General features: G+C 31.1%; 1 protein-coding gene across 1 annotated transcript in view; it reads right to left on the bottom strand.

The window, feature by feature from the left end:
- The window catches only part of LOC121118885 (uncharacterized), a 28,175-nt gene extending 15,672 nt beyond the window's left edge, over positions 1–12,503 (bottom strand). The window contains exons 1-2 of the mRNA XM_040713479.2: positions 12,236–12,503; positions 7,588–7,738 (exon numbers count right to left, since the gene is read on the bottom strand). Coding sequence (XP_040569413.1) covers positions 7,588–7,738; positions 12,236–12,453 — 369 coding nt within the window. The 5' untranslated portion in view covers positions 12,454–12,503. The remainder of the gene's footprint in view (positions 1–7,587; positions 7,739–12,235) is intronic.
- Between the last annotated feature and the right edge of the window lie 916 nt (positions 12,504–13,419).

Genomic DNA, 13,419 nt, shown 5'->3' with positions numbered 1-13,419 from the left:
AGTAGATCTAGAATCTATAAAAAATATTTAAAACTCCCCTGTTGCTATAGTTAAATTTTTCAATGACTTTTAAAAAAAATATATGGTTGACATATTAAATTGAATTATGAATTCAAAAAATTCATATGGGAGCAGTTCTTTAAATGCCATTTCTATTGAGTTAAATTGATTCTATTTTAAATGCATTATTTAAAGTCGTAACTTTGCATCAACAAAATGTTGAAATTAAAACTGTCAAATATATTATATTATATCATTGTGTTCCTTGCAAAGAAACAACAAAGTGATCCCGGCTAATTAATTTAGACACATGTCTATTGGAGCAAATAATATTCAGAAATGAAAATCGTGTGCATTTTGTTATTTTTAAAGAAACAGAAAATTAATATGGAAGCCCTGACAATTGAAATAATGTTCTGAAGAAGAGTAGCTAAGCTATCATAATGTTTCATTACACCAGCTACAGTTAGTGTGACAAGGTAGGAGAAGAAAATGTACAATGACATTGGCAAGAATCACTCTGATGTGGATCATCAATTCTACTCTGAGTCCAACATTGAATTACAATTATATCTCTGCATCATGTGTGTTATCCGCACACACGAAAGTTCTTCCATCAGATTTTGAATATTATTGGATGTAAAAGAAAATAAATTCATAACTGAGGAGTTGAATAATAATAAAAACAGAAATGTCATTCTCCAGATTACTAATTTCAAAAAGTGAGCCGGCTAAAAAATAAACAGAGAGGGTGATTTTTCAATTTTTACAATACAATATACTTAGTGATGCATAAAAATTGTCCCGCCGGAAATTTAAAAATTTAAAAAAAAACTCAAAATGAATGTAGCTTCCAAGACCATTTGAAATTTTTTTAGTAAAAGAGCAGCCTTACTGTCATAACCTTATGACATAATACTATGGTGTGTATTGTTTTTCAAAATTTCCCTTAAAATAATTACTAAGGTTTTGTGGCTCCAAATAAGTAATTTTTTTGTGGACATGACCTTCGAAGTTTTGCCTCTCTAATCGTCTTTCAATTACACATGATTTCTTTATTTTTCTTTTTATATTTACTAGTGTTGAGACTCAGTGCAGCACCGATTTTTTTTCAGTTTGGTCTCAAGTGATTTTTTCTAGACCGATTTGGACTTATTTTTCGGTCCAGACCGCAGTCTCTGACAGTAGACAGATTTTTTTTTGTCTTAATTTGTAGACCAATTTTAATTCGGTCTCACTTTACGGCCCAACTTTTTTTTCAGTCTCCATTTATGGACCAATTTTTTTCGGTCTCGTACATTATGAGAGACCATTTTTTTTTGTAGATCAACTGTCATTTAGTTGATTCAGCACTCATTCAGCCCTCAAAGTTTGTAAATTTGTTATAATCCTTCTCTTATACTAAAATAATAATTATTATTATCAAATCCTTTTATATGTACATAAATATGTATATGCAGTTATGAAACAAAGTCCTCTAGAGATCGATACAGTAAGCTATTGCATTTATCAATTATCTTGGATTATTTTCTACTTTTTGGTTTGATTTTCTCAATAAAAGTAGGATTTTCGCAGATTTTGCCAATTTTTGCTGCTTCCGGGACAAAAGTCTTCCGGGAAATCCTTGTCAGTGGGTCATCGCTATCCTGTTCAACACAGTTTCCTAATTTTGCCAAAAACTCGATGTAAAATTTACCATTTAAAATGCAATTACTATTCATAAAAAGTACAACATTTTTGTTCCTGATTAAAAGAATACAAGGTATAATCAGCAACTGACGTGGTAGAGTAACATTCGTACCGGACGTACTCTTCATTTTTGTGTATTTGTATTAAAAAAAGTTTATAGGGGGATGAGTTGAGGCCAGAGAAAGTTACAAACGTTGAAAAGAACTACCCATTATCTTAAAGATTATGTTCATTAATACCCAAGGCGAAAATGTTTGAAAAAATTAAATAGTTAGTAACTGTTTTATCACTGTTTCTTTTTTTTTTTTTTGGGAAGAGGAAAGGTTTAGAGAAAGAATAATTCCCACATCTTAAATACATAAATAATACTTTAAAAAACTTCTTAAAATTGTCTGATTGTGTAAAGTACAGGGGGAAAAAAACTATAAGAAAAGTTTTTTATGACTTTTTGTTGAAGTTAGCTTTAGTTCTCATTAACCTTTATTCATTCTCTTGGCAAAATTTTAATCTTTTTTAATTAAACATCTAATTATAAGGAATAGAGGATGAAATTACTACTAATTAAAACTAAGTTATATCTATACTGAAATGCACTTTTTTAATAATTTTTGAATGGGTTGAAATATTTTATTTTAACTCTCAGTGGTACTATTTCAAAAGTAGAATTATAAAATATAAAGATGATAATTTAATGAAAGCTTGAGATCGTTTTGAATATTAATTTTTTAATAAGTGTAGGAAAAAATAACCCTTTGTATTAATGTTTTCAAGGAACTAGTATTATCATACGTTATTATAATATACAGTACGTGTAAGCAAAAGGGTTTTACTCAAAAAAGTAGTTATAAACTGACATATCCAATGTTTTATGCAAAAACTTTAATCTGAATTTCAAAAAAATTTATGAGCCTCCCAAAACAAAACAAAAATAAAATCGGACCGAAAAAAGATGGAAAAGGCCAAAAGGCAATTGATATTGGATCTTGTCCACACCCAAGAGAGTAAAAAGAGGATTGACAAAAATATTAAAGCCATGGGTTGATACTAATAATGCTTGGATATTCTATGTGTGGTAATAGAATGACGCCCCCAGCATGAAGATAAAGGAGCCACAGACGTGGCAAACAGATAATCTCCAGAGTTTCTGAACAGCATCAGTGTGGCATTCTTCCTCACCAGATTGTTCTCTATTGGAATATGGGGATTCGTGGAGGGCAAGGCCTATGCTACTCCACATATAAATGTGGACGACCTCAAAGCTGTTTTGGAGATTGAGAAGATCAACATGCCGGATGATTATGTTGTCAATATTTGCAAGGCTTACATGCCTCGTTTGGAGGCTATGGTTACTGATGGAGGATCACATTTTGTATAGAAAATATAGTGACTAGTTTGGTTTATAAATCGGAAATAGTATAAGAGTTGTCTCACTTATTTTTCTCAAATTATGTTCTTGTCAAGTTTAAATTTTTTGCTCACGCACACTGTATAAACAGTCACATCTGAATAAAGGAAACAGCTCTTTTTCAAATGAAAAGTTAACCATATGCAGATATTTCTTATGTTTGAAAAACGACCATTTTTTAATACTTATGTAAATAGTAATGTGGAATCACCCCATTTTGAGGCAACCAGTGTTTCATTAAATCCTGTTTATTGCAGATATTTAGTAAAATTGGGTTTTCGGAGGACAAAAACAATAATTTTTCTCATTGATTGGAAATAAATGTGAAATGATTTTGATAAAGATAAATATAGAAAGAAAACAACGACGCTGCTCAATGGACAACACACTTGGGATGAATGAATATATTGAATTTAATGTGCGCAGGTTTTCGCCTTGACCGTTACTATAGAAGGAAATTATGAAGATGGATAGTGATGAATATCATGTATATTTTGGGCATGTTAAAAAATAAAGAAAATGAAAGTCGACATGGTAATCATCACAGTTTGAAGAATGTTTTGGAGTACAGAAGCTACAATAAGCGGTGGCAAGAGAGGGGTGGGGGAAATAAAAGAGCCATTGGCAAGAGTCATTCCGATGTCGATCCTCAATTCTACTCTGAGTCCAAGAAGGACTTACAATTATAACTCCTCCACAAATATTTTAGGTTACTCTCCATCTTTTATACGAACAGGCGAATGTCGTATCAAGTTTTGAATATGATTGAATGTGAAAGAAATAAAGTTCCCTACTCAGGAGTAAAATAAGAGTGACGATAGTTGAGGACAAGTTGGGATATTTGAAATCAACTCGCTCCGACATAGTTTTGCTTTCTTCAGCGAGTGGGTGATAATTCATTTTTTTTCACTGCAATATACTCATTGATACATAAAAATTTTCTGCGGCTATGTAATAATACAAAAAGTATAATATGATAGAAGTTATCTGAGTAATTTGAAGAATGTTTGCGAGACGTGCAGCTTTGTTGTCATAACGTTCCATTAGATCATCTGCAAGCTGCCGTGATAGGAAGGAAAGCAACTCAAATCCTACTGCGTATAAAACAAGGACATTAAGACAGGAACTACTCCTGATAATTTGAATAATTAGCTTAGCGGTCATGACACTTTTTTAGATCCTTTTATCGATAATAAAGCCCAGACGTTCTAAAAATTTAAAAATGCCAGAACCATTGATTTTATCTTTGTAAGCAAGTCATTCCCGACATCAGATAAGTAAACTGTCAAATTGTAAGTGTGTATCAAGACCAACTCTAGCGGAATAATCTTTATTTTATTTGAGTGTCAAAGTAAAAATCATAAAATTATAGCAATAATCACAAATCCACTATCCCCGAATGACGATCATATATATTAAGTGTACATTTTTATGGAGTCACGGTTTTATAATTTTACTATAATGAGATCTCGAATATAATCTAATCACTGATATATATGATTGTGTCCTATTACAAGGATACATAGATTGGATTTAATGAGCATTAGTCTTTTCGGCAGAGAAAACTTTAAAAAGGTTATTTGCAAAATTTTGTCAAATATAATATTTTTGATGTAAAATAAGCCCTTTTGGTAGATCTTTATTCGAGTCCTTAAGATCCCAGTTCAAGTCAAGTCCGACGTCTTAATTTACATAAGATTGGAATGGACTAATTGATAGCTCACTAGCGAAAAAATTTCAAAATATCTCATACATGTAAACGAGTATCTACAGGCAATACAAATTTGATTTCAGATCTATTCAAATACACTAAGGATTTTTTGAAGAGTTATCTTCTATATTGCTTTGTGATCATGCAAACCCGGGAAGAACTTTGCCTAGCAAAATCATCAAGTAATCCTTGCTATTCAATCTGTATCCAAGGGAAACCAAATTAGCTTCATTTTGTGACCTTTAGATGAAACAATGCCAAGCCGGATATTTGGTGGTGGACACTTCATGAAGGCTCTCCAAAACATAAGATTTGATCATTTTGTCTATTGTAAACGGGATCCACTGTAAATCTCTTCTCGTCCAAGAAGAACAAAATTTGGTTTTTTGATAACTTTTTGCAGCGATCAAATCCTAATTTTTAGAGTTGTTGAGTCAGCAATGGTCATTCAATATGTCAGAGAAACTTACCACCAGCTTTTTTTACACCATTGGACACAATGGAACAGCTCACCGGCCGCTTCTTTGCCATGTCAGTCTTCATCATCTTCGGATTTTTCAAATAAGCTTTCGTTTATGTTCTGGTTTTCATTTGATCTGCCTTTTGCTTCTATTACAATCATTGATGTTTTCACATTGTTGACCTTAAACTTGACCCTCTAAATAGTGATTCTGGAGACAAGAAGGGTCTTTATAATTTCAGAATGGCTAAATCTGCCACAGACTCAAGGCAACTTCTTGCCTTTTATGCTCAATTTAGGTAATATTTATCCTAGAGACTTAGTAAATAAGGGGTTCAACAGGTAAATAATCAGTTGTTGGGGTTTTTAATGCAACTTCTGCATAAAATTAACAAAAACACAACTAATTCACGTTTCAAAACTTTTTGATAGCCCAATACTACTACTAGTTGTAAAAAAATATCAATTTTCGGAAAACTATTCAAATATCTCGATTTATGAAAAGATTAGAAATCTATTTTTCGACCCTTATTGGCATAGTTGGGGTTTTTAATGGTCGAGTACTGAAAAAAATATTGATTTTTTTTTCTTTTCTTTTATAAATGGATTTTTTTATTGAGGATATTAAAATTCAATAATATTTAATAAGCAACTTTATCCAATTAGAAAGTAATTTGTGCATGACTAACAACGGGCGAAATATCTGTTTAGCCCAACATTTAGTTTTTGTTTTAAATACAAATATATGAAGTTCTTAGAATTGAAGCTCAACTGACTAAAAGGTCTCTAATTAAAACGTAGCACTTCTAAAACATGTATAATTAAAAACAAGACACATTTGAATAAGAATAATTAGATCAAAACTTTTGTTTTATCCAGAATACAATTCGTTTAAACAAACTTCAAAGATAAGGTAAAAAGTACAAAAATATTTAAGTGTTAAAATTAATTTAATTTAAAGTAATTTGCTATTTTATAATTTATGTAAATATATATACAGCATGTTTTAATATCTCTATGACATTTTTGAAGTAAGAACAACTTCTACATCCTTGATTTATTTTAATATGTTTTTTTGACTCAAAAGATTTAATAATTTTCCTAATTGCTATTTAATATCAAGAAACACAAAGGTTATTATAAAATGATGAAGGACGCACGCTATTTACGGTCGACTCTGGGAGATATCCATTAGCACTGGATACATTGCCCAGATTCCAAATAATATTACTCAAAGTCCTAGATATATGGGAATTTCTAAGGTCCCTCAATCAGACATTATATTTGAAGTAACTTTTTTTTTCGATGAAAAAAGTCAAAATGGATTGTTTTTAAAACAAAGGGGTTTTTGGCCAGAGTTTTATTATTAGTGTTGGGTTTCGGTCTGGAAATCCTAGACCGGTCTGAAAATGTTAAAAGCTACATCTTGACCGGTTTCATATAAAAATTCTGTTTAGATCGGTCCATATGTGAAATTAAGTCTAGTTTGGTCCCAAAAACATTGATGTAGACAAATTTTACAGATAAATTGTTTATAGTATGACATCAAATGTTTTTTTCAAGCACTTTGATATTATACGAAGTTTTTGAGTACGGGTTAAGCTACGCTCCATCCTACACCAATGAGCACTCAATCCTACTTAAGAAGTATATTAGGGTTAGGTATATTTTGTTCATAAAAAACTTTAGCCTCCGTCAACATAACTATTTTTGAAGTGTCATTGGGAAAAGGTTTATGTCACCTAAGACGAAAATATCACCACCCTGAAGCCCCTTGTGGAAGACACTGGGTCAAAATGGCAGTACCAAATAATTTACGGTTGATTTTATATGAATAAAATATATAGAATCGACACTGTTGGCAATTCCAGAAGCACCTATTAGATCACCTGGAGTTAGACCTGATATGTTCGTAATGAAAAAGCAACTCTTTAGAATTATTAATGGAAAAACGGTTGTTGTGAGTGATTTTTCTTTATTTATGTTATTATTTTAAGGCTGTGGTGGTGTTAACTTCTCCGTCTGAAGTAAAAAATTTATGCCTATGTTTGATATAAACTGTCTAAAAACATTTTATAAAATAAATATATATGAATTTAAGTATACTTTTTTATAATATTTCCCCTGCATTAATGCTATTTAAGTGTAGAAAGTTATCCTATTAGTGAGTATTAGTTTATTATTTCCCCTCAAAATCATATAACGGAGAGCGTATAGTAGTAAGACTTCAGTAGAGCCAAATGTATCATTACCATCTTCTCCTTCCTCCCTATTTTTCTTTGGCAACAAACATAAACACAACTATAGATATGAAATACTTACGCTACAGTCTCGACATTGTGATGAAAACTCTATACATTCTATTAGGAGTACACATTTATTTTTAAGTTCGAAACAAGGCGCTTTCAAATTGAATCCAATAAGTTGACAATCCTCCTTTGTTCTGTTAACATCTCCATAAAAAGTAAAGAATCTGGAAAATGAAATTTTTACTATTAATCATGCCTGTTCCTGATTTTTATTTATAAATATTTACAAAAAAGTATACAAAACTATACTGTTTGTACTGACTTTAAATATTGTATCTTAATTGATAGCAACACCATCTTGGTGTTCATATTTTTACAATAACAAAAAAACAAATATTTAATACTTCTTCATCAAACGGCTTAAGAAATAAAATAATTTTTTTTAAATTTCCCATGAAAACTACATAATGCCTTTGATAAACATTTGAATTTGATTATTAAAATAATAAGTTTGGGAAAGAGTAATTTCGTATTATCCACTTTATTTCAATGTTTTATAACCAGTGTTACAATCATCAAATTTAAGCCAAGTATGCCTATGTCAATTCAATAACTTGTTGCTAACGAGAATCAAACTTCATGTTGCCCTTCTGGTCTATGTTGCTATTAGCAAAAAACTCGGACAATCAATTTTCACAGATTTGTATTGAGGCCAAGTTTTACCCCAATTACGTTGGCCATAGACAGGAAAAGGCGGTAGTCACTTTGTGTAAGGTTCGAACTATAGGGTGGATGTTTAAGAACTTCCTGTCCTTTCTCCCGGAGCTTCTGTATGTATATGTTTTATTGTTCTCTATTCACCCCTTCTGTTCGATCCCTCAGCTTCAAACGGTTGAGTTGTTCACAGGAGAGAGCACAATTTATCTGTTGGAAGGGAGGGAGGATCACTCGAACCAACCTTGTTCAACACAAACCGAAAGAGTATCGGAACCAGATACATTGTGAAATTTTCTTGGTCGCTCTCGACGCAATTTTCCCTTTCAGGAAGTAAACATAAAAAATATGACGAATGTCTTCCTTTGAGATCTCCATACTTCACGCACTATAATTCACGACTGATTCGGTGAAGCGCAATACAAACCAAAAAGCGGTTGTAGCATATTCTCAAAACTTTACAAGGCTATATCTTACGATCCGATTTGACCAGTAATAAACAAGACTTAGTTGAAAAAAAGGGCAGGAAATACGAATTTAAATTTTACCCAGCCTAATATACTAAAAATCCTTGCAATGGCAAAATTTAAAAACAGGTATATATTCAATAGTATAGAAAGAAAAATAATGGTTGAAAATATCTTATTCTTTCTATTGAGATAGGCTATTGTATTGGTAATAATACAAGGTTACTGACGCATATAAAACGTTATTCTTTTCCTTTTTGAGCTTCAACAGGACTTCACTAACTATTCACAAATAAAAAAAATTGTATATGGCCATTTTTTAGATTTTTCAAATTTTTACATTTCTATTTTTTTTAAGTATATTATATAAATTTAAGCATTATTCGTGGAAACAGCTATAATTTGATAGCAAATATGACTAATTTTGAGCAAAAATCAAAGGAAATGAAAAAATTTACGTATAAATGGCTGAATAAAATGTAAAAATGCCTGGTGGCCCAGATAGACCAAGTCTGATTTTAATCATTTTTCGCAAAAACACTCAGGAAACCAAGTCTTACATTTGAGAGAATGGATTACAAAATCCAAGAATCTTAAGTATACGGACTTTGTTGATTATTTATTATTATTCTCTTTAATGTTACAGAATACTTTCGGAACAGGAGAGAGGTTGAATGGGGAAAAAATATATAGTAGTACCATAATACGCCTACATATGTACTGAGTTGTCAATTAATATCTAAACACTTTATATTTTAAACATTAACAATGTTTAATTTATTAATTAATATTATAATTTCAACAACAAAAATACTATAAATAGATATGTGTCTAAGCTTTTTTAATAATTGATGTAGCAACCTTATCAAAATAATGTCTCCCGGGCGGCAGCAGAAGGTCTGTCTTCCGCAGCAGATGTAGTCATATGTCATGGAGTCCCAATGCTTGGCATTGAGGGCTATGGTTCTCTTCAGACATTCCCCTTCACATGCACCTAAAATGTGAAGTCGTTGAGGGTGTGAGCAGGGTATAGAGGTCTTCTACTAGTCATACATTGTGTACTATTTGGAGTGTGTTTAATATATATTTGTCGATCACGTGCAAGTGTAATTTTCTTGTCTTGTACATAAGCTAAAGAGCTTAATATATCAAAATATGAATTAATTCGAATTACTCAGCCTTTAAGAATGATTGAATTAGTAAGTGTTCGAATTTTAATTGACCACCCGTAATGTCAACTATTGTCCGTTTGAGGCGTATTCAAACTTAACACTCAGGCTGTTTGGCTTCATATTGAATATAATCTTTTTTTTATTATATTGTTAAGGTATGTCAAAATATCGAGTCTCTTAAAATAAATGTTGAAAATATATATATAAATATTTATATTAGCCTAAAGTATGTCAAAATTAATATTACATCAGGTATGAGTGTACCAAAAGTCTACATTCGAGCTTTTGTTCAATTGTTACTTTTAGTGGAAGAATCAATAGATGATTTGAAAAAAAAGGATCTACAGACATTTCGGTTCTTTAACCTCTATATAATTGGTCGAGCCCTAGTTTTAATATTATCAAAACTCCTTTCTTAAGAAACGGTTATTTTAACATTCATAAAGGTAGCTATTTATAAAATTATATTTATTCCTTTTTTTTTTTTTTTTTGTATTTAATATCATTTTTAAGAGAGAAACGGATGCATTTTATAGGATTGAAATTAATATAAAGGAGGTATTTTAAAGCACAAATAACTTATGAATATATATATACATATATAGACTTATACTACAAATTTATATGCATGAGTATGTACTTAAGAATTATTATGTATTTAAAAAAAGGAAATCAGTATTGATACCGAAGAGACAATATCGATGTTGGAAGTGAGGCAATGGTTTTAAATTAATAATCCAGATAATTGAAAAATTCGCACAGAAGAAATATCTATATTAATAAAGCAAAGTATGTCTATATATAAGAAAACAATGCACTGGGTGCACCTATATAGTGCTTCATGATATATATCATGAAAATACTTTGATACAACAAATAACTATGTGCAGGGTGCACTGTAAATAGTACTCCCTGATGTATTTTTGATATAAGAAACATTTAGTCGTGTCAATGAAATATTGCAGACTTGTGGATGTATAAAATAGCTTCTATGGTTTTGGGAATTAGACATGGGCATAATTATACATAAAATGCCACTCAATACTACTTTAAAAGAAATAAGAGATTTTGGGATTTTGGTCAAAGTAACTATCACATAACCAGAATCCCTTTGACTATTGTGTGTAGAACGCCATTGAGAAAAAACTTGTGATATCTAATTACCAATATATTACCAGTCTGGAAATCTCTGTGGGGAAGACAATAGGCCAAATATCAGCGCCGAATATAAACTTAATGTGGCAAAGGCTTCGGGGTGGAAAAATGTATTGGTACAGAGACTGAAATTTTTGAAAAGTAATATTTGTATAAAATAAGTTTATCATATTATAACTTATAAAATCGTCAAGTTAGTATGAAAAAAGTTTTCTACTATTTTGTAGAAATAATAAAAGTTTTCTGAGTGATATTGAGACATACTGTGTGTATATTATTAAGATAATTTATTAAATAATAACGACATCCATACTTTTTATTGAGGATAATTATAATTATATTATCCTAACTCAATTTAGTCAAATTGGTTTATTTTATTTTGCGGCTATTGACCTCAGTGATGGCGACAAGCCTATTGCGAAAGGAGTTGCAATTATTGCTTGTGAAGTGCAGGTCTATAGAAGCCCACTTCTCGTCGATGGAAAACTTCATGACTTCAACATTCAGGTGACGAATGCTACATGCCATCTTCTCTATGTGCTGCCGGAAAGAAAGGTCCACAGGATATACACCTGGACTGTATGTTTGCAACATCCTCATGTTCAGGTTGTTAGCAAAGAGGTCCGAGTAATTTTCACAGTTTGAGAAGGGCCCCATCTTTCCGAAAGACGATGTTGCCGTCAGGAAAATTTTCCTGAACCCAGAGGAGTATATTTGTCTTGAAAACGTACATTTATATGGTTGCCGTGAGCAGAGACTTGGTTGGGTCATTTTTGATGGTGTTCTAGTGAGTATTGACATTAATAATGGGTTGTTTCTGGAGCCCTCCTTCATCTCTATGGTCTCGTTGTGGTCTAGCCTCTTGTTAATATTTACGGTGGTCTTACGAGCCATTCCTGTTAGCCTGGCCACCTCTGTTGGAGTGTGACCTGCACAAAGAAGAGTTGATGATCTAAGCCTTGAATCTCACTGCGATGACATTTTTCGTTTGATTTAAAAAAAAATCAAAAACCAGCAGTTGCTTAAGATACATGTCTACCTATAAAATTACATACAGCTCTAATTTCCTCACACAGAACCTCTCAAATAAATAAAATATAATTGTGTAAGATTCAATTTTCCAATTGATTTACAGATTAATCGACAGTAACTAAATACAAAATTCTATATGTTTTATGTTATTCAAATACGTACGATGTATGATTTAACTAACCTGCACATATTATATTCAAAGCATTGACTTGAACATAGTTCAACTGTTTCAACGTCCATTACTTTAATCACATTTGTATTGATCCCAGGCACAACGTCCTCTTCAAGTGGAGCTTCATTGAAATCCAGGCATTCCCCATTTTTAATCCAATTGGCTGGATAGTTTGAAGAAATTACAAGCGCTGGGTAAATGGAAAAAAGGATAATGCTATGTTTCATGATATTTATTGAGTAAGAATATTAACTCAACTAGGGCTAGTTTATATGCAATTCCTTCTCTTTATTTTGTTGTTTTCACATTTTACTGAAACGTCCAGGTTACCGTTGCTAAACAACTTATTCAAGTATTTTGTTAACATATTCCATTTAATAGTTAGTTTGTAAAAATATATAACTTTAGGTATGATCCTTTAGAAAAAAAATCAATTACATTTTTTTTTTTCAATATTTAATAATGCTAAAAATCGTCATTAAAAAATGTAGTCATTTAAGTGGTAAATGTTAGACTCCTTAGAGACGACTTAATCAAAACATTGTCCATCCAATTAAAAGGGTGGATTTATAGATGTTGCATAGTTACTTTTATTGTCCTCTAGCGGTAATAAAAGTATTCTCCAAGCGAACTAAATTTGTACCAAAAATAATAACAGTCTCTTTTTAATACCACTTGGTTTATGGCTTAAGTTCACTTTAAATGTTCATTAATTGATCTGTGAGAATATCATCAGATACATTAAAGCCGTTTGTAAATATCCCAATATCTAAGTGTCTCAATTTTTCATGATTGCCTGTCAGGCGCCTTTATCTAAGAATGGCGACTGGTCACATTTTTTTTTACAAATATTTAAAACGTGTATTGTAGTGGTTTTACAAAAAAAAAACAATTGGATTTTAATAATTTATATTGATTTCTAGATAACCAATTGATAACTTATAGAAAAATTAAATTATTTAATTATCCACCCCAGACTTAGATACTAAAATATCCTTAAAAAGATTTTGAGTATATTATATTTTGGAACCATTTATGTAAATACTTAATTTATTATGGTTTTATCAGCAGTTCTTTTTAGGTGAGAAGAGATGCGTATAAAATATATTGTACAATTTGTAATCCAAAAAAGAGATGAAGAATTTACGGTACTTGAGATTAGTATATTTAAATAATTGAATATTCTATGGAGG

This window comes from Lepeophtheirus salmonis, chromosome 5, assembly GCF_016086655.4.
Source record: "Lepeophtheirus salmonis chromosome 5, UVic_Lsal_1.4, whole genome shotgun sequence".
Classification (NCBI taxonomy): Eukaryota; Metazoa; Arthropoda; class Copepoda; order Siphonostomatoida; family Caligidae; genus Lepeophtheirus; species Lepeophtheirus salmonis.
Note: the sequence above shows the minus strand (reverse complement) of the source record. Positions and strands in the feature narration are given on the sequence as shown.